The sequence below is a fragment of the Gymnogyps californianus genome, chromosome 8, assembly GCF_018139145.2.
Source record: "Gymnogyps californianus isolate 813 chromosome 8, ASM1813914v2, whole genome shotgun sequence".
Classification (NCBI taxonomy): Eukaryota; Metazoa; Chordata; class Aves; order Accipitriformes; family Cathartidae; genus Gymnogyps; species Gymnogyps californianus.
In genome coordinates, this window is record NC_059478.1 from 14,500,901 (window position 1) to 14,524,055 (window position 23,155).

Genomic DNA, 23,155 nt, shown 5'->3' on the forward strand with positions numbered 1-23,155 from the left:
CACTTAAAAAAAAAAAAAAAAATGAACTTCAATCACATGCAGTTCTTTTTGCATAAAACCAAGCACCGCAATCTGCTATCTTTCTCTAAACCGTAGATGTTGGCTGAGAGACTTTATGCCCCAGGTTCTCAGTAATACTGAGGTCATCACTGACTGGTTTTTAATTGCCATCAAGAGTTATCCACTGGCAGCTTGTCCAGTGAACAGTGCAGCACATGCACTTTTCCAGAAGTTCTCTCATAGCATATACACAGCTCATAAATTGTGTATATTGTACCAGGAAAAAAAGAACAAAACCTCCCAATTTCCTCCCTTCAGCAGGCAGAATTGTACAAGGAGATGGGGTTGGGGAGAGGGTCTCCTCTTTTGAGCTCTGTTCCAGTCTTAGGATTAAAATTGCAAGACAAACTGAAAAATATTGTTTATATTTAAGCAACCATATTAAGTATACATACTGCCATTTGCCCTGTCATTAGTAACAATGGAGGTAACTATAACAGTTTTATCAGAATATATAAAAGCGCAAGTGAAACAATAAATCTTTTGGAGGTAAGTGAAGTAAGTCTGTAGCATAGCAGCCTGCCAAGGCAATGGTTAATATCGGTCTTTGTAGAGACTCCTCTGTTTCCACCAGATTTTCAAGAACTAGCATAATTTATTATTGTTGCTGTTCTCCACTTGTTATTTCTTTTCTTGTTTGTTTACTAAGGCCTGTCAGCAGTAAGCCTGCATTTGAAGAGTAGATTCAGTAGCTTCTGTAAGGTTTTGATGCCTTCTAGCTCTTTCCTGCACAGCACAGCAGTTTCTGCTTGAGGTAGGGATTAAATGTCAAAGTAAAAAAATAACAGAGAAAAAAAAAGCAAAGTGCACCTACACACACATGCTCTTTTTTCTCTGTGATCACTCATATTACCCATCCTAATTAATGAAGGAACCCTAATGGCCCAAATACAGGGAACCACAGAGTACCGCAAAGAACTGTAGCCTAAATTGTAGGAGTGTGATGTGAGCACTTATTTATGCATGGGCAGCCAATAACCATGCACTTGTATTGGGCCTGACAGTCTCTCACTGTGAAAAATATTTTCCCAAATAGCAGTTAGTTTTTTAAATCAAGCTGTATGTTAGATGCTGTAAGAAAATATCTACTAAGTTAATCAATAAAGTTTTTTTTTCCTTAGATAAAGCCGAGAGAGACACTCATGACATCACTAGAATATATAAGTACCTTTGATAACACAGCCTGGATTATAATGGCTTTACTATAGTTTGTGCATGATCCTGGTATCTCATATATTCCCCACCGTAGAAAACTGACTTGAATGCAGTAGAACCAGTTGCTACCAATCTAAACGTAGCAAGTATAAGGCTCAAATATCACAATTTTTCATAAACTCGTATTAAGTATTTCCGTCCTAAAGGAATTATAATCACAAGCTCTAGATTCCTGAACACGTACCTGAACGTCAACAAAAATTTGGTTTCCTGGCTCTTGCATGACAACACTGTCGGGGCATGAGTTCTACAGAGAATCATGGAAACTACTGGAGTGAATAGAGCTTACACTTCACAAGGGTTACCAGCCTTGATAGGCTTCATTTGTTCAAGCTTACAATTTTAGTAGCTGCTCAAAATCAATTTATATTGTCTCTGCAGATGTAATTTTGTTTAGTTTTTATTGTTCTCCGTGTCTTAAACTAGATTCCCTTTGCCCTAAAAACTAAGGTGAAGAGAACACCATAGAAGCAGTGTAATGTAGCACTGAACTCTGGATACGCCTTTCTAGCAAACCCTAAGGCAAGTTCAGCTGTCCTCTTTTTACAGTCATCTACATTATGACACTTTGTTTTTCCTTGCAAAACAGGGGAACAATACAATTCTGATTTTTCAATTAACTCTGCAGTAGAAGAGGTCACTGCTATCTTCAATGACTTCTTCAGAAGAGTCATTGTTGTGAAAAGTCTGTGCTCTTTTCTAACCTGTCTACAGAGATATTACACCTCTTCTGAGGTGAGGAACTCTGCAACTTATTCTGCACTAAGCTGCCAGTAAAGCATCAATATCAAAGCTTGCCAGTTTAAAAAAAATCACTCTTTGTGCTGACACTGAGTACAATTTTATAATATAACTAGTAATTGATTCCAACTGTGTCCAGACCAAAATTACTTCAATGGCATCCATTAGCATCTGTACTATGAAATTCCGTAGTCAATATTATACATTATTCTTTCCTAATAATATAATATTAACTTTAAATTACAGTTTAAAAGTAAAAAAAAAACTTCTTGTGTCTATTAGTTTTAATTCTATCACCTGAATCTTTTCAATCATCTAATTATATCGCTTTCTCTCATTCTTATGCTGTGTACTTCTATACATCCCACTAAATAGATACCTAGTCTCACAAGGTATCACACAAACTTTAAATGTAGTGCAGTGTTAGCCTGCTTTGCAAACAAACACGATTTTTTGCTTTTCTTTCTCAGTCGTGGTTGCTGTAAAAAAAGACTTAGGAATTCCTTAGGTTAGGAATTTCCAGAACTACTCTGTCCCAGCGAAGGACATGCAATGTCTTAATTGCACTGTGCCACACTTGCCATGACCCCCATTCACCTAAACTAACCAGACACTTTTCAGTACTACCCTGCAGCAAGCCTCTCTTCCCTTTGGTCTATGTGCAGTAGAAGTCAATGGAGAACAGTTTTCTGTGTGCTGCATCTTTAAGAGCAAACCTGCTAACCCACATCCCGAACTGCTTCTGAGCCAATTCCCAATGTGTGACTCATACACTGTGCTCTCTCTATTGGGGTTTTATATTTGTTCTTTTCTGTCTTTGTTGTTTCCATTAGTCTAAAGTAAAAGTCATTCAGGCTGAAAGGGTATGTTTGTTCTCTGCTGATGAAAAACTGTAACATCCCTTTGCAAAGAATTAAATCAACTAGTTTGTGCTGAATCACAAGCAGAAAACTGTTCTCATCCACCCTGGAAGCAATGTGTGCTGGACAGTTCTAGAGAACTATTACAAAGGTGCAAGATACGACAAAACTGTGTGAAACCACCAATCTAATTAGTTAAGAGAGTAGTAAGTGTTGACCAGGAGGTACCTCATTGCAAACATATACTGCAAAAATAAACAAAAGTATTCTGAGATAGTAGTTTTTCAAACAACAAAAAAAATCCGTTCAGTTCCCTTTATTTTTATTATTTTGTTGTTACAGACTCAGATTAGCCCCAAGGAAGGGTGGCAAGTTTATAGTTCAGCCCAGGATCCTGATGGCCGTTGCATTTGCACTGTTGTTGCACCTGAACAAAACCTATGTTCAAGAGATGCCAAAAGCAGGCAACTCAGACAACTGCTAGAGAAGGTAAGTCTTCCCAACAAATTTCTCCTTTTGATCACTAAACTTCCCACAGAAATCCACTCCTTTCCCTCTAAGTTTAATACCTAATGGAGTACTGAAGAGTTATCTAATAAAAATATTTCTTCAGGGTATATCCCCTACCTGTGTTCTCACCACTGATCATTATTTGTCTATTTTTCTTATATCACACCTTTCCCAGCCCAAGCCACTTATCTAGCAAACTGAAGTTGTACCTTCTCTCTTGTTCACTTCTCTCAAAATTCTTCCTTACACAAAGACAGGACTGATTTTTCTGTGTAAAAACAGTTACAAATCCCACCTCAAACTAGCTAGTTGCTGTGGGATTTAAACTACAGCTTCTGCTTCAATCATATGAGACTCTTGAAGGTCATTCCTTGTCTCTCATCAACAACTAACGAGATATAGACATGACAGCAACTGCAAAGCAGACTGTACAGAAGAGAAACAGTTCTAATTTTGTTTCATTTGTTCTTTCCTCAAATAATACTGTTTATTCATTCTCTGGTGGTGCAGATTTTCCCCAAACAACCCAGTTCTTATTTCCAGTATTAACCACTATTGCATATATAGTAAAACCAGTGAAGTGTTATTTTGCATCAACAATGGAAAAAATGTTGCAACCATGAAAACACAAACTATTGGTCTGCATTCCCTGTATAAGTAACCAAGGTTATAGTTACTGTATCACAGCTAGCGGTACAGACCCTGAGGCCTGAGAGAGTGTTTGAACAGCAGCAGAAAGCAACATAAAATGTAGACTTAAAAATACATTTTTTTAGCCTACAATTTTCAGTATTTTTCTAGCTATAGAAAAATCACTCCAGTGCTAATATAGTGCCAGATCCCCGCAGATTTTCCCTCCCTAAACCTCCATGAACTTCAGCATGGATTTAGTTTCAGGTTGTGACAGAGCCCATAGCATGAGATGCAGGGAGAGGACATTGATGAACCAGCACACAGAGGAAGAGCTACCTCCCCTCATGTTGTCTGTTTACTGAACAGAGGAAGGCTTCAGTCCCCAGAGTCTTTGCTCTAACATATTTCCCAAACACTAAAATATTAATATTTAAAAAAAAAAAAAATCTTACTTTCTTTTGGGGTGGAGGCTGGAGGGATGTTAAGATCTCAATGTAGTTTTTGAGCTGCCACAGAAAAGAACCTAAATCATCAGTCTCTAAAAGCTATTTTCTTATCATTAGAACTGTGGTAATTATGGGCATGTAATGGCACGTTATTACTTCTCTAAGTCCATGCACAGTCATTTAATTAGAGCCTCTATGTGAATGCATCTTCTGCCAAATGGAAACACCCAAAGTTCTTCCAAGATCTGAAGGACTTTACCTGCTTTCAACAATTGGAAAGCAAAGAAAAAAGAAACATTACTTTTTTTCATTAAAAATACTTTCTAAGAACTGCTAATGGCAACTGTGCAATAACTAATGTATATTATTTTTAAGAGTATTTCCTGAATCCACACATTCTGTGGGTCACAATATATTAGTTTCAAACATTGCATATTCTTGCAAACACCAGGAATACTGTCTGGTTTGTCTTTTATTAGGAAGGTAGAATTTTTTTTTTTTCTTTTTGCTTGAGCCAAAAGTTCAATATGGTGCCTAATACATTTACAGCAGTCTACTTTTTTCATGTTTTGGGAAAACAAAACACTTATTGAAATAAAATAAATGCACTTGCAAAATGTGGCATTTTTATGACTGGCAAAAGCATTACTTTTATAACAGATACTTTTAAAAATATATATCATTTACTCTAGATGACAGTTATTCTTGCCTCATTCTGGTAAAAATGCTTGCCATAGCTACACAAAGTCAGTTGCTCTGCAAAAGTTACCTGAACATTCACCACTACTCATCTGTAAAAAAATGTGGTTTTCTACCAATGAGACAATTGGATAAAATTTCTAATTTTGTATCTACTTACAAAATCATGAGCAAACACCTATTTGATGATGGGCACACCCCAGCTTATCTCTGGATAGTCTCATGAATTCCTTATATTGAATTATTAGATAAATGCCTACTAGCAATAAAAATCATGCTCCTCATATTAACCAAAATCTCCAAATCTCAGTCCTGTCCCTCCCAAAGCGCTTGGGAGGAAACACGTGCTGTATAGCACGTCCTGAAGAACAGTCCGCATCTACTACAAGTGTCAAAGTAGACTCCACTGCCTAACAGCCTTTTTCGAGCCCATTGATAATGGTGCTGAAAAGACCTCTCTCTCTTTACCTCAAAGCAGCTAGTCCAAATCATTTATGGCTTCAAGGTCTTGCTGCTAATAGTCCTCTGTTAGCCCTCTTCCCCAATTTTTGTACTGTCATGCAGTTACGGAATTTAAAACTATACTGTGGTATAAATGACTCACAACTAAAGCATTGACATAAGCACATTTTATTGCCTGACATTTAACTACCTAACCAGGAAAGTAAGTAAAGCAACAAAAAGTGCATTTAGAGAGTGTTCTTCTTTAACAGGTTCAGAATATGTCCCAATCTATTGAAGTTTTAAATCTGCGGACTCAGAGGGATTTCCAGTATGTTTTAAAAATGGAAACACAAATGAAAGGGCTGAAGGCCAAGTTTCGGCAAATTGAAGATGATCGGAAGACATTAATGACAAAGCATTTTCAAGTAGGTTTTATTTTAACAATAACTTTGAAAGCCTGCTGGAAGCAGTGTACTAAGCAGCAATGCATGGACTGCTAAGACCTCAGCTTGAAATGCTCATACAAGAGCAACATTAAAAAGAAAAGCAAAATAAATCTTCCTTTATGATGATAATCTTTTGCTCTGTTCAATTTAATTGTAATAGGGAGTAACTATTAATTATTAAGTCATTAGAGAAATATCATTATAAACAGATACTTGTTTTTTCTGTACCAATGTGCATGTCATACTGAGAAACTGATATTCATTCAAGCTCCAGTGATAAATGGGGAGATCCAATGGAATTAATAGCAAACAACTAAAGAGTTCTGCACTTTTACTGTTGCCTGACATTTACTGCAGCTGAAGGGAAGAAAGCCTATAATAAATCAGGTTATTGTAATTTTTATCCAGTACAATTAAGATCTAATTTCATGTCTGAAGGTTTGCTATTTTGAATTTGGGATGGGGAGGAGGGCAATCATTCCCAGTCACATTTGTGTGATTAAAAAAAGACTTCCAAGGAATTTTAATGACAACAAAAAACACAAGCCAATCTTTTTGTGAGGAAGGAGGGTTGCAGAGATTACAAAATAGCATTGTGTATTCTGAAAAAGCTATCTGAAGTACTCTTAAGGAAAAAATGTTACAAGAGCATATTTAAGTTCTTTAAATATCAAGTCTGATAAATTGGTATTTCAAGACTGCAAGACAGCAAAATAGGATCTAGAAAATGCATTTTGAGGATTACATTATGTTAACCAAATATATATTTTTAAAGTGTTTACAAAAGTTCACATAAGATGGACTTAATTTTCTAATTAGTGCTAAAGTTAGATACCTGAACAATTACATAGCTAAGGGGTCTCATTTATTTTCCAGAGACAATGAATATCCAATGGGTCTTAATAATATCAGGAATTAAGTACACTAATGGTCTGACTACCATACTTTATTCTTTATGTCATCATTCTTAGTTTAGATTAGAGTTTAAGCACATACTTCCAGTTATTTTCAGGTAGTAAGAAACGTCCCCACCTTTTTTCCCTTTCATCACTCATTGCTACAATAACAACACATTTGTATAATGCCATCATATATTCTGTATTCTCATTATAGTTTTCCTTGGGAACAAAATATCAAAATTTGAATGTCTGATACACGATGTCAAAGGTAGCAGATTTCTGCAGTACTCTAACCTTTTAAATATTCGATATTTGTATTGGCCAGTCATTTAACTTCTGTTTGACAGTTTGCCAGGAGTATAAAACAGATTTCCAGCCAATCAAGTTATAGAGTAATTTAAAAGGTCAACATAACACAATAAGCTGCTGGCTTTCTGAAATTTGATCTACTAAAATTCCAGTGCTTTATCTTTCCTAAGACAAAGAAACTCATTCTGGATATAGCATAAGCCCTCCTATCAGCAGGCACAAAGTGCCAGAATATGTCTACCACCTATCCGTGTTGCTATACAAATTAGTTCTTGTACCACTCATCATAGCAACAACCTAGGAGTGTCAGCAGAAACCAATAAAATTATTTTCTTTATCATGAAAATACCAAAACCATCTGAATATCATTTACTGAAGTGAGATATTCTAACGCTGTGGTTCCATGTTGATGAGAACCAAAGAGTACAAATTTGATCCAGATCACACTTGAGCATATGGTCATACTTCCGTCAAATCAGCATTTATGCCAGGCAGGAGATACCTGATCACCACAAAAAGTTACAGCAGTTTGCTCAAATGATATCTCATCTGGCATAAATCCTATCAGGAATATGTTACCTTCACTAATTCTCTTAAACATGTTATATCTCTCCGAGTTTTTAAAAGCTTTGCATTTTTTTTTCCAATCACGCTTTACCCATGATATTTGGCAGTTCACTGCCCCACAGAACCAAAGCCTAAGTTCATAATTTCAAAATGAAGTAACAAAAACTTTGGCTTCTGGAATTCTGCTTTCTATGTCACAAAGCCTACTCTCCTTGTCATCAAGGAAAAAATAACTATTAATTTTGACAGGCATAAAGTAGGCTCAAGTTAAGTTTTTAATAAAAACAGTCAAATAAAAATAGTTTTAACTGTAGACAAAAAGACTCTCACTTCTTTCAGCCCGTTTCAGTAATTCTGCTACTATAATGTAATTGGAAGACCCCTTGAGAATAGAACCAATAGAACTCCTAATACTCTCAAATCCATTTATAATGACATATCTGCTTATGATTTAAAATGCAATTTTCTAGCTATTAAGATGACCTGTGTGCAAAATATGCTTCCTAACAACACACCTAAGTCTTTATTTTGAGTAAATAATAATTCAAATATGAAAGCAATTGTTAAAACAATGTGGATATATTAGCTAGGTGATGAAGAGATACTGCAGAACTCTCAAGCTGTCTTAGAACATGTTTGAGAGGCAAAAATTCAGAGGTAGATCTTCAAGCAGCTCAAATGCTGACCCTCCCTATCAGCTTCTTTCACATCTCCTTAGCAAAAATGCATTTGGCATCATCACATCATTTATTTTGGAAATGTCCTACCCTGTTTATTGCATCCTTTAATACAATGTATGTGCGTGTCTTCGCACACCTCAGTGACTACACTAACCTCTAACCACATTTGCTTCTGCACCTCTTTCTTGTGCTTGGGCTTCCATTTAGTTCTCTTCTGCTTTCCCTTTTAACCTGCTCACTACTCCAGTTATTCTTCAGGACTTGATTTTTTAACCCCTTCAATAGCCTCTCCCTGTGTGTCCTCATCTGTTCCCGATCTCTATTACCACCTAATGCTAGTACCTAACAAATCTTTATTTCTATCCTTTGCCTTGTTTTGTCCAGGCTTGCATCTCCTCATGTCTCTCTGGCATTTGCTCATGGAACTCCTGCTGTTTCCTCAAATTATAAAAAAATATGCAAATCTTTATATACAGATGATACATCAGGGACAAACCTGTCTGCTTTTCAATAAAGCAAAACCTTTTGACTGCAAGGATTCTTTGAGGTTTTCTACAGAATAACCACCAAACAAAAAACAACCTCAAACAATTAGTTTAAACTTAATAAAGCCCCTATGATTAGTGCATTTAAAAGAATAATTAAGAAATGAAAGATGAGCAGCCAATATAGGTTACAAACTGAGATAAATTCTTTTAGTATGAGACTCAGCAAAAGTTTGAGAAAGGGGCAATCCGAGATTCTGAAGTGAAGCCTTATTTTATTTAATCAATGTTTAAGAATAGGATTGGCAATGCAACAACAACTGCACATGGCAAAAAAACAATTTGTGATAGTCCAGAAGAGAGATCAACTGAGGAATTTCAAAGACACCTAGTAATGTAGCAGGATGACAAATACAAAGTGCAGATAAGAACCATGGATTTTTTAATTCAGAAGAAAGAGGTATATATCACTGTGGCCGGAACAGAACTAAACAGTGTTCAACAGCCATTGAGAAAAAAATGAAGTCAGTATTTCTAAGGAGTGAAATAGAAATTAACAGCTCACCAACTATGACAGCACTGTAAAACAGGTATGACCTCCTTGAACGTCACTGTATGTTCAGGCCTAATCACCTTCTCTCAAGACAGACACTTAGCGGGGGTTTATATTCTCTGGATGGAAAGTCAGACCTTCAACAGGTTTTGTTCAGATCACTTGAAGGTAATTGTGTACTTTCAGGAGAAAAACTATTCTCATGCATTTACTACTGCTTACTACCATTAAGTCTGAGGTTTCTAAGACTTTCACAATATACTAATAATAGATCTGTAACTAAAATTAATAATCATTTTCAAGTCATTTTAATAATCAGGCTTAAATATTACGTTAAAGGGAATTAGGGGATTGAACTCCTTTAAACTGCTCTAACACACATTTGATTGCCTTTAATAGGAGTTGAAAGAAAAGATGGATGAGCTCCTGCCACTGATCCCAGTTCTGGAACAATACAAAACTGATGCCAAATTAATCACCCAGTTCAAGGAGGAAATTAGGAATCTGTCTACTGTCCTCACTGGGATTCAGGAAGAAATTGGTGCTTATGACTATGAGGAACTACACCAGCGCGTACTCAGTTTAGAGACCAGGCTTCGAGACTGCATGAAAAAGCTCAGTAAGTTAACAATTTCATGGCAAATTTGGTCCCTCGGCTGTATATTTGTAGTTGTCTCTCTATAGTAAGATGAAGTTTTCTTTTTTCTTGTTTGATGAAAGACTGCATTATGTTCTGATCTGTGCTACCCTAATAAAAGTCAAGAGTAACTCAACCTAAGGTCAGTCATATCATTCTAAGTTTGCACCAGTGTATCTTAGATAATGATCTGCCCTACTGTATACAGAAGGAATTAAGATGGAAAATTATAACAGACAGCAACTTTAAAATCTAAGAGATTTACAACTGGTTGGAGAGCTACAAATATTCTTTCAAAAAAGCTCAGACAGGCATTGCTACTTGGGTTATCTTTGGGATGTCAGTGTGAAAAAAAATTTAGTGGGAAGTAAACTGGAATCAGTTTCAAGATGTCCATATCATAACCCTATCATCTTGCTATGACACCTGAGAGGCCCCTCTGACTGTACTGTCTTTAGACCTGTAATATTAGCATTAAGAGATGTGCCATTCCCCAATTTGCAATACAACATAATTAAGCATTACACCTAATTTAAAGGAACAAAGCATGATTTTTGTAGGAAGCACAGCAACAATCCATTGTGAGCACTGCACTAGATTTACATCAGGCAGCCTCCATCTTGGTTGCTCACATGCTGGCTTTAGTTAGAAAAAGTCAAACATTGAGCATCTCTGAAAATGAGCACTAGCTCAGTATCAGCTACAAAAACTAAAAGCCTGAAGTATCATTATCAAGTGTCAGCCTTAACTTCTATTACCCAAAGAGGCATAATTAGTACCTACCACCTGCTTTACAATCACAATGCAGTCTCCCCCCTCCCCAACCTATCCATGCATTCTGAGACTCCGGAATGGATCACTGTTGCAATCTGGATTGCTACAGTCAACAATCCAGCCCCTCTATGAGAAATAAACGCTTTGTAAGTTAACACTGAACATGAATAAACTAGAAATTCCAAGGTTCAGTTGTGTATCATCGGTATCTCAGTTATCAAGTGTGGGATGTTTACTTTTAAATGCTACACATGGCATGAAATATGTTATTAACTTGATAAGCAGTGCCTCTATTTTTGTGAGGCAATGGAATGAGAAAAATCTAGGTTAGGTTAGCCTGTTAAATTATTTATTTTCAATTTCTTTATTTTACACTAGAAATAACACAGTGATGATGGGCTAAAATACATGAAAGACTTCTTCAAACAGAAATTTCTTATGATCCTATTTTCCCCTCAGTACACACACATAATAGCACATTACTGCATTGACAGGAGGCAGTCAGGAGAAAATGGCTGCATTGCAAAACCACAGCAAGCAAGAAAATTCATACAAATAGACAGTATTTTCTGATAGTGAGTGTTCCAGTAAGTTTATTAGACACCAAAAGATCATGAACGTATCTTTAATGAGTATCTTGTTTTTCTTTGCTTTTATGGCATATTCTTGTAACATTGATTAGTGAAGTGACTACAGTATAAGATACATTTTATACATCAGAATGACTAGGTGTATTCACAGGGGTTATTTCCCTATTTTTCATCCACATTTCCCCTCCTGTCTATCCTGAATTCCTGCAACACATTCTATTTCTCTTGATGTACTGATGTAAAAAAAACCCTATTAAAATCATGTATATTAACAAGAGAGAGAAAATTTTTGTATGAAAGAGTTTATTAAGCACATCCATTATTAAAAGGGGTTTGGCCTTCTCAAGCTCTAATACAGATTTATTCATCCTTATTGGCGCTATTCCCTGGTCTTAGATGCTTAAATGACTTTTACACTAGCCTACTAATGGACTGGCTGTACTTCTGGCCTACCCCTGTGTGCCTTTTAAAGTAAAAGCAGCTTCAGTTAGGCTTGCTGTGAGTAACTCCTGAAAGCTGGTACTGTGTGTTCAGATCGGCAAGCGTAAAGGAAAAACAGCTTTCATGCCTATACCTTCTCCCCAGCCACATTCGCCACGCTGGAGATGATCCAGCTGTGACTCTCCGTGCCAATCCGATGGCCAGAAGCCTATGGCTGCAGAAGGCAGACTGGCCCCAATGTGCCACAGGATCTGGCTTGAATCTTCACAGATTTTGTTGCATTTCACAGTGTAATTATCTAACCAGCGTGTGTAATAGCCATTTTCCGTTCTTCTCCCTAGCAGGTGTTTTTCAGCAATATAATGCATTATTTATATCGTCCTGGCCGCTTAAAAGGGATCTTCCATCTGCACTGGCAACACTTTAAATACTCGTTAACATACAGTAAGCAGTTGTCTTACTTTCACTGAGGTTTAATGATGACCACAGCAGTTGTGACGACTGAAACTTGCTCCTTCTCTTTGGAATAAGAAAATTCAGGCTGAAGCTGCTGAGAAATTTGTCCACAAAACTTTAAAAGGGTGCATGCAATTAAACATGTAGGAATAGAGTGCATATGATTGCACACACCACAAAAATTCACATACACTTATGCACGTACAGGTCCTTTGCTGGCATGTGCATGTATAAAAGAATGCAGTTTGCGCAGTATGCTTGGGACCCTCTTATTCTTGTCATAATGTGTTTACAAAATTGGAAAAAATTGTATGGGTAGCATTCACAGAAGCCAACACTCTGCCAAATGTTGCTTATGAAATATGAAAAAATAATTAGAGTAGATACACATTGGATTCATTTGTAGCTACACCTGATTATAATGTAGAATCTAAACAATATTTTACAGTAACATTTTTTGGTTAGAAATTCAAAAGTAGAATATTCTATGTATCCAAAGAAATGGTGTTACATCAGTGGCAGAAGAGGTATTAATGCAGGCGTGAGATTACTTTATTGATTACAGTGGTACTTGTACTTCCAAAGCATCCTTCCCTTTGGGATTTGAAGAACTTTACAAATATCATTTAGTGCAAAACTGTGCAATAGAGATATATATTGTTATCCCCATTTTGTAGATGAAAGAACAAGCAGCCCAGGAGAATAAATGACTTTCCCAAAGATTACATGGCAAGTCATTGCACACATACAGAAGAATCCAGAGGCTCCCTCTCAGCAAGCTCTAATAACTAGACTATAGTGCTTCCTGGATTTGTATTATGCAGGACAACAGACATACACCCATTAAGTAAGAACTAATTCTTCATTCCCTCACATTACAATGTTATGACAAATTTGTCCATAAGCAGAAAAGTGCAAGTAGTAAAACACTTGGAAGTCATTTGTGCAACCACTGAAAAAAATACTCACTTCATTTTCCCCTATTTATTATCTACAATAAATAGAATAATGATGCTTACGAACACTTCAAGAGAATGTTTTGATTTTATTTCCCTTGAAAGTCCTTCTATAAATCATACACTCACTTGGTATATATAGCAGCTACCAATACTCATTTGCATCACAGAGACTGGGACTATCAACTACCTATTCCTAGCTATCTTCAAAACAGCTCCTCTCCAATTGGTCTGTCGCAACCTTCTCCTGGTATTTGCTCTCTTTGGACCAGCTTTCCAGATGCGTTCTGCCCCACAGACTTTCCCAGCCTACAGGGGTAGTACATCTACTTTCTTTTTTAATGGTCACTTCGTGCTCAACTTCTTCCTTAATATAAATAAATACAGGAAATCACAGACAGACTTACTGGAGTCCACAGTACAAAACTGTTACAAGAGATTAATCAAGCCATAAACACCCAGTTTGTGCACGGTATGATGTTCCTTGTAGAGTTCAATTTAGGATGGATAAACACTCAGATGTTTGATTTTCCAATTACTACAATCAGTTATAGTTGGGATTTTCTAATGTAGGCAGTTGCTTCTTTCAAAGTCAAGGGAAAGAGACTGAGTGCTTCTAAAAATCCCACTCTTTTTCTGTGTAACCCCATTTGAACCTCTTAGTGGTGGAAAAAATGCCTAGAAATATCACTTTTTTTCTTTTTTCTTAATGTTCCTGAACTTCCTGATGTTTGCTAGTACGGAGAGGTATTTGACCTACCTTCTCACTAGCATCTGGTCCTTCTCCTGTCAGGGAATTAAAGAGCAGAGGTTTGCTATAAACCAAAACTTTTCAACCAGTAAAAAAACCTTTCCTGTGAGTTATTGCCACATCCTCATACATTCCCTTCTGCAGAAAAAAAAAAAAAGGAGGTTTTGGCCATGTTAAAAAAAAAAAATGCATAGGCCAGTTTTAATTCTCAGTCACCTCACTGCTATGGAAAATTCATAGCCCAGAAGCGTTTCCCATTTCACATGACATTTGTCTATGTTCTATTTCCCTACATACAAAATGAGCTAAAGAAAAGTCTCAACTGGAAACTAACTGGAATTTTTTTAATTTCAGACTCCCAGACTTGCCATGCTACAAAAGTGTTAAGTAAATGATCCTGCCTTTCAGTATATTAGTATTACCATTCCCTAGCAAGAAACCTCAGCATGCAAGATCAATTTTAATATAGCCACACGAACAATTATAAGGTTCATTCTGCAGCTAAGAATATAGGCTGGGATTAGATCAACATGTTTTACACTTAAATAGACAAGAAGAAGCTGTTTCCAATTCTGGTGGAGGAGTGAGGAAAATTTCTTGCACTGAATGCAAAGTTGGAAGTGCTTACAACCACACAGAAAACTCCCCTTGCTTTGTCAGTGAACTGTTAAACATTATATTGAGCTTTAGTCTTGAAAGAGTTGTCATTCATTTAACTTCTGTATCAACTGCAAGATCAGGCTTGGGCAAGCTATAAGGGAATTCTCTTTATAAAGTCAGTATCACTAATCATTTCAGTGCTAAACAGATTGATAACCTGCATATTGTAGTAACATATCATCAAAATGCTGTGATATTCATCTGGAATAAATCATTTAATTGTATTAGTAAAGTCAATAATACTTCAGCACAGATAGCACACTTGCTACTTTATAACGAACAAAACATAAATGATCCCTATTCTGCCAATTTTTATAGGTCTGCTGTAATGAATGGGTAGACACATCTGAAGGTAGGGCTCCAAAAGACAGACCTGGAGAAAATGATACCTTTCTCTTGAAGAATGAGAAATTAGTTTTACTGTTTTCTTAATTGCATTCACTTGATTCTCTTAACTTCCGATCAAATATTGGAAGCAACACTGCATTAGAGGACTGTCTAAAGGTTTGACAGAATAAAGTGTGAACTGAATTTCAGAGGGATTTCAATGAGAAGAGGAGGACAATTTGGCCTCAATTACTTTTTCCTAGTCTCACATTTCCCTGCATCATCAGTCAGCAATAGGTTCACTGTATTTACAAGACCAGTATTTAGCAAGCCAGTTGATTTGTGGAATACTTGGGAAAATTTACTTCTACAAAAGTTACTTCTGCAGCCTTAAACAGTTCAAAACAGCATGAGCTGATTTATCAAGTTGACCATTCGGCCAACACTTGCTGTGGGGCCTTGTCCTGTTCTTTCAAGCAGTTCTTTCTGAACTGAGAGGACTTACTGATAAGGTGTTCCAGTCCACATGTGTCTGGAAGCAATGGTTTGAGTTCTGACTACTCAAAGAAAAGAGAGATGATACCCATGTACTTGGCCTTGAACATTTTTCAGATTAACAGAAGAGTGAGATTCTGAAACAATCTGCAGTTGGAGTAAGAGTAGGCAAGTGCAGACAATATTTCCCCATTTTTCAAATCATGTTAATAATTTCATAAAGACTATCTGCAATAGCAGGGTACTAGACTTACATGACTAGAATTTTGGCAGAGACTTCTGCCCCAGCTATAAGGAGGCTGTGATGACAAGACAGAGGTGGGCACTGACAGCTCTGCTGCTTCCTTCTTACTGCTGTCGTGGTTTAACCCCAGTCAGCAACTCAGCACCACGCAGCCGCTTCCCCCTTCCCCCTCCCAGTGGGGTGAGGAGGAGGAAAGGAAAAAAAAAAAGTAAAACTCATGGGTTGAGATAAGAACAGTTTAATAACTACAGTAAAATATTAAAATATAATACTAACAATAGTAATAACGAAATATAATAGTAATAGTAATGAAAAGGAATATAATAAAAAAAAGGAGGGGGAAAAAAGAAAAAAAACAGCGATGCACAATGCAATTGCTCACCACCCGCTGACCGATGCCCAGTTAGTTCCCGAGCTGCAGTCCGCGCCTCCCGGGTCAACTCCCCCCAGTTTATATATGGGGCATGATGTTCCATGGTATGGAATACCCCTTTGGCTAGTTCAGGTCAGCTGCCCCGGCTCTGCTCCCTCCCAGCTTCTTGCACACCTGCTTGCTGGCAGAGCATGGGAAACTGAAAAGTCCTTGGCTTAAGATAAGCGCTACTTAGCAACAACTAAAACATCAGAGTGTTATCAACATTATTCTCACACTAAATCCAAAACACAGCACTGTACCAGCTACTAAGAAGAGAGTTAACTCTGTCCCAGCCGAAACCAGGACACTGCCCATGCTGTCAGCAAGTAGGCCAACAGACCTCAGGTACTGTTGAGGTTTACACAGCAGAAACCTGCTGATGGGATATGAATTATCACTACAATGGGAATGGCTTACCATATGTGAAAAAAATACTTGTAGTATTACTCCTTAGTTTTAAATACCAGTTCCATCAAGTTATATCCCAAATAGGCAGATTTATGGGTTCTGTTTAATGAACAGGGAAGAGAAAAGATGGGACATACTGTAGGGCAGGAGAAAAAAAAAAAATCCTCATTGCCTCTTACAAAATGCTCTGTTTTGTCATGCTGAAAAGAGCAGCTTTGTCGCTTTTTCAGTCAGCTGCCCCTCAGCTATATAGCAACTCTCCTAACAGTCTTCCTTTCTCGATCACTACATGCTATCTGGGAACAAAAATTTAATCACATAAACATACCCTGACTCAAACTGCTGATCATTTAGTGGCTGAAGTACAATGTCATCTCTTTTTTCACATTGAATAGTATCTCAATACATTTTGAAAGATCATTCTCTAAAAGCATCTGACTCCCATCAGAGGGGAAAGCGGCTCAGTTCATATAATTTGAACCAAATTAAGCCTGAAGAGGTGTATTAATTATTAACGACTTGTAATTAACAGGCAATCGGTGAACTATACATTCAGGATCAATACAAGTAATACAACAGACGAACCACAGTACTAGACACTTAAGAAACATTAATAAACCTACAAATTTCTGAACACCCTTCTCTAGCTAGAACCAAAAAGCTCTAGTCACACATGGCGCACCACGCGCACAAACACCCTTGGAGTTACATGCGCACAGCCCCCACAACAGCTGGCATGGCCTACAAGCACACCCCCTACTTTTACACCTCTGCTGCTGGAGATGTGGGGCCTCGAGCTTGATGTGTGCCCATGCTGCTCCCCACAATCCACTAACACACACGCTGGTGAGAAAGCCTGTGAGTTCACACGCACCTGCCCTGGCCACGGGACCCAGCTCGCTGCCCCCGTACTCTGACTTCACTCGCTGAGCGCTGGCTGCTCATGGTACCTGGCGGGGTGGCTGCTCTGCCTGGCCTCCGTAGAAGTCATCGTGCCAGCAGACAGTTCTGCAAATTCAGCTCACACTGTGCACGCTCCCATGCCTACCCCAACACATGGTGTTACCCAGGCTGCGTGCAAAAGGTGGGCTCTGTGAGCACCCCCACATCTCTGCCATGGGCTCTTCTTTAAGTTTTGTCCATTCAGAAGTGAAATTTCACAGCTTATTTTTGATTCCACATTTAGCTTCCTGGACATTTTTTTAAATAGAAGAAACAGTGTTTCAGAATACCAAATTCTTTGCTTATGTTTTCCTACTAATTTGAATACCGTGTTTTAAAGGCATCAATTAGTATACCCTTTAACTCATACGTTCACTGTATTTTAATTATCTTAAAAACTACAAATTCAGGAGTAATTACTTTTTTCCTGATTTCTTTCTACTCATTATTAGTTTTCTGATAATTTTATTCCAAATTAAACCCCTCTGAAGGTTTGAGTTTAACTCATGCCCATTTCTGAGACTATTTACTAACATACCACCTAAAAATAAAAGCCTTCACCTTGACAGGATATAGTCCTCCTGTAGAAAAACAGCACTCAGCACACAATACTAGCAGCCTATCTACAAAAAATTCCAGAATAAAAAATTACATACTATGGATAACCAACTGTAGAAAACCCATAAGATTCTTTAAAATGGGAAATTCCAAAATATCTTGAAAAATTGTAAGATACATAGATTGAGATATGTAAATAATAATGCCTTTGAATTGACCCAGAAACTAGACACAGCGTACCCTGCTCATTGAGGTCTCAGCATGTACTCAGTTGTCTTCACTTCCATTACACCCCACTTCCCTGGCTGTGAACAAAATCCCCGCGAGCAGCCCGAGTTGTCACCACAGCATTAACCCCCTTCTAATTGACTGAAACAGGCTTGCACAATACATTCCTTGCCAGCTACATAAAGTAGAAAATCAAGGCTTGATGTGACCTTCTCTTTTGAACTGAATAAATTCACTCTCAACACCAGATACAATTTGTTTTCCACATTTCCTAGACAGATAGGGTTATACAATATAGCACAACCATGTATCACAGAGAAGCACTTATTTTTAAATTAAAAAAATAAATGAAATGCGTCACTTCTTTTTACATTCTTATGGAACATCTTTTCTTCAAAAACATGCTATTTCACCTAATCACCTACACACCACTGTGTGATATTAAGCCTCTTGGTAAACATATGAATTCCACCAGGGGCTTGTTGCTAATAGGTATGTTGTTAATGTCCCCTAAAATATAGATTTTTGGGTTGTTGGGGGGGTCAGCATCCAAGATCATATTGACTCGCATTATTTCCTCCCAGACAGTCTAATATGAGACAGCCTAATGGATTAGAAGCCAACCAATACAGCCAGGGTTACTGAGTAATTCTCATATTTGCTTTCTTAACTTCAGGCCCCTAGTACTGGAACAGCTACGTGTGTGTAACCACAGGGCAGACACAGGCATTTGTGTACAGCTATACATTTTGTGTACAAGCTCATTTTTTCCTGTCTGCCTTTAACTTCGTTGCCCTGGTCAATGGAAAACTGAAACATCCATCAATCCTAGCCTTGCACTGAACTTTCTGAAGGCAGAAGTAAGGGGGGTTTGTGTCTTCTTTTCATTTATTATTAAATATTATTCACTTCAGCTCAGAACATATTTTACTAGGTTGTATTTTTCTTTATGCCCAGAAAATGTAACTGTGCTTTAAAATATATAAAAACAAAAATATACACAAATAAATCATTTCTATATTTTTACATATTTATATTAGTGCTTGATATGGAAAAGTTCATACAGTGAAGATGACAATCCATCTTCAACATAAGCCTGAATCCCCTGGAGGCACTATTTAGTTTAGAGCAATTGGTCCTGTGCTCTGACTGATGTCAAGGAGAGTTGTGTAATTATTTGCATTAATGCATTTGTTTTTCTAATTTCAGCATGTGGCAAATTGATGAAAATTACAGGCCCCATTACAGTCAAGATATCCGGAACCCGATTTGGAGCCTGGATGACAGATCCATTAGCATCAGAGAAAAATAACCGAGTATGTTAAGGCACTGAATATCTTTGTGTCCTTCTGGAGTTTTACTTGCTTTATTTTAATCCTTAAAAAGATATTTTCCCCCTAGGAGCTTACACTCACAAGCATGTTTGCTCTACTTCCATCATTTTCACTGTTAAACATCTTCAGAGAAAAAGCAACAGTGTTTGTGCAAAAATATCCAAAGACAAAAGTTAGCTAAGCACCTTTGTGCCATTTCCTTCAACTGTTTCAGGAATGACATACACCTATCTGAACCAACTACACAATTTTTTTCTTCCTATCATATTTAATTGAGCTTGGGTCTTTAAGAACCCAAGTAATATAGCACAAACATCAACACTTCCACCCAAGAGCATAACCCATAATGCAGCGCAGTCAAAATTTGCAGGATTAGGCCCCAAATAAGCTGTATTCAGACCATTTCCCGCCTCAGATCCAAGTTATGTTATTGTTTGGATCTGCAATAGGATCTCAAATTGGCCACAGCTTTGAGGAGGTGCCCTCTCTATCAAAGGGCTTTTGAAGTCAAAACACTAGGTTTCATTTGTATGAGACCCACAAGGTTAATTTTTTGAATATAGAAAAAAACAAAGGCAATAGAAAAGGCAAAAAACAAATGGTAATAACTAAAGATTTGCGTGCAGCTCTCCCCTGCCCGCTGTGTCCATGCAGGTTTACTACTGACCCCAGGAATCTCAGTTACCTTTAGGAGAGCAGCAAACTCTGCTCAGCCCTATCTTGTCCTGAGGAAGTTTCTTCTGCTGCCTCAGAGCACCAGTGGCTGCTCCAGAACTATCCCCATGAGCCCTCGCCTCCACCAGCACCTGCCGTCCGCTGTGGCCCCCTCCCTGCACACCCTGCAGCCCTGCAACTCCCCAGACAGCCTCCACATTCCCCCCACTGCCACCCTCTTAAAGCAACACAAAGACTACCTGTGTGCATGCAAATTGGAACAAACCATATCCCTCACAGCATCCCAACTGATAGGAAGATGGGGAGCTGAACTGGCTTTTATACAAATGTTTTGTTAATGCCACTTTTGAAATCGGCACAAAAAATATCTCCAGAAATTATTCTTTTAGTTAGTCAGGATTTGATTTGTCCTCTGACAAACTAAAAGGAGAAAACGCAAAAGGCATGAAGGAAAAAATGGGAGAATGGAAGTTGGCATACAGAACATTAAAAAAAATTATTGATTTTTTTTTCTTTTGTTTAAGGGAAAAAAATGGTTCCTAAACTTTACCAGTTTCATTGCTATTGTATTTGGTTTCTTTACTAATACACTATTTTGCGCCTATTACAGGTTCAGCTGAAGAAAATTCAACTGAATTTATTCCTAAGCATAAATCGAAGCTTAGCTCACATGTCATTTCCCATCTCTCACTATGATTATTAGTCTCTGGGAATATATTTAAGCAAGCCCCCTATAGCAGAGACCCAAACATTGAATAATCCAAAATTAAATTTATCTGAAAATGCAGACACTGTAGTTGGTAACAGTCTTCTTGAGAGTTCACCTCTATAGGTAAGTTTTGATTCAGAAATTCAAGAGTTCCTCATGCTTTTGTAACAGGAACGTGGACAATATTGTACTTTGATAGCCTGGCTGCACACCTAAAATGTTTTTTCCTTCTTTTTCTGCAATGTATCCATCATGCCATATCATGATCATGTACCACAGATTGTGTTCCAGGTGTTTACTCCCAATCTTTGTTTTCTTTCCAGGTCTGGTACATGGACAGTTACACTAACAATAAAATTGTCCGTGAATATAAATCAATTGCAGACTTTGTCAGTGGGGCTGAATCAAGGACATACAACCTTCCATTCAAATGGGCAGGAACCAACCATGTTGTCTACAATGGCTCCCTCTATTTCAACAAGTATCAGAGCAACATCATCATCAAATACAGCTTTGACACTGGGCGGGTGCTTGCACAGCGTAGCCTTGAGTATGCTGGCTTTCACAATGTCTACCCTTACACCTGGGGTGGCTTTTCTGATATTGACCTGATGGCAGATGAAATTGGGCTATGGGCTGTGTATGCCACCAACCAGAATGCAGGCAACATTGTCATCAGCCAGCTAAACCAGGATACATTGGAGGTGCTGAAGAGCTGGAGCACAGGCTACCCAAAGAGAAGTGCTGGAGAATCCTTCATGATCTGTGGCACCTTGTATGTTACTAACTCTCATTTAACAGGAGCCAAGGTCTACTATTCCTATTCCACGAAAACCTCCACTTATGAGTATACAGACATTCCTTTCCATAATCAGTATTTTCATATATCCATGCTTGACTACAATGCAAGAGATAGAGCTCTCTATGCCTGGAATAACGGACATCAAGTCCTGTTTAACGTCACCCTTTTCCACGTCATTAAAACTGAAGATGACACATAATTTTCTTTCCCTTTCCTTTCCCTCACCTCCCTCCCTCAAAGCAGTGTCATTTGTGATAAACTCCAAAAGCATCCATCTTTCTTAGTTCCTTTTAATTTACATTTCTTTTTTCATTAAGAAAAAAGCAACATTTTCTACCATATAATGCATTTCAAATACAGCTGAGCCTGTCAAAAATGACCTGTTGGAAATAAAAGCATCTTAACTCATGATTCTACAAGGTCTGTCAAGACCTTGTCTTGAAAAGCACTAAAGAGGATTTAAGTGGCTAAAGACAGTTTTTAAAGATTATGATCTGCCTTATTTTAGAGTCAGAGACTAATGGTGGCTTAAATGCATGAATGTCTTTTTTTACCTCATTTTTGTTCTTAATCTATTGCTCAACTTCAGGAAATATTTTGGTAGTGTCAGACACATATTGCACATTGTACTTTTTTTATTTATTCCAAAAGAAAGATTTAGGAATTTAATTTACTTGGACATGGAGTATGATTCATTTTGCCATCACCCAATTTCAGATGTGGTGCTGTACAGTATGTTTTTAAATCTCTTGCAAACATTTTATCAACAGTATGTATTTCTACCATTGTAACCACCATTGTGCAATTGTATCTCTTCACTTATGTGAAAGTAAACTAAGTACTATTTTTTATAAAATATATTGAAGCTTAATTGCAGTTCTGGCTATGGGTCAATTGAAAGTGGTAAAAATCTGAGAAAAGGTTGTTATTTCTGAGAAAGACAAATAGCTTCTCAGGTGCATGATCCCTATTCTCAGCTTTGCTTGGTAGACCCCTTCTTATTCACCATTGGTGCTTACTGGCAGATTTGCAACTTTGAAGCCTCATACAAGTCCCAGCTTTACAATCGTTTGCCCTGCCCAATTTTTATCTCATGGTGCTGGCTTCTCTCTCTCAAACTCTTTTTCTCCTACTGTCTTTCCTTCCACCATTTTATTTCCCTTGTTTATGCTCACTCCCTGATCTGGGCTTTACAAGAGAGAATCT

The 23,155-nt window shown here is 37.6% G+C and overlaps 1 protein-coding gene across 5 annotated transcripts in view; it reads left to right on the top strand.

Moving 5' to 3' along the window:
• The window catches only part of OLFM3 (olfactomedin 3), a 66,460-nt gene extending 43,651 nt beyond the window's left edge, over positions 1-22,809 (top strand). For 2 of the 5 annotated variants that reach the window (XM_050900661.1, XM_050900658.1), the window contains exons 2-6: positions 3,219-3,365; positions 5,878-6,033; positions 9,947-10,166; positions 19,639-19,745; positions 21,471-22,809. In XM_050900661.1, coding sequence (XP_050756618.1) covers positions 3,219-3,365; positions 5,878-6,033; positions 9,947-10,166; positions 19,639-19,745; positions 21,471-22,148 — 1,308 coding nt within the window. In that variant the 3' untranslated portion in view covers positions 22,149-22,809. Of the gene's footprint in view, positions 1-212; positions 232-3,218; positions 3,366-5,877; positions 6,034-9,946; positions 10,167-19,638; positions 19,746-21,470 lie in introns of all 5 variants that reach the window. The other 3 variants (XM_050900660.1, XM_050900656.1, XM_050900659.1) reach the window with 3 other exon arrangements.
• The last annotated feature ends 346 nt before the right edge of the window (positions 22,810-23,155 follow it).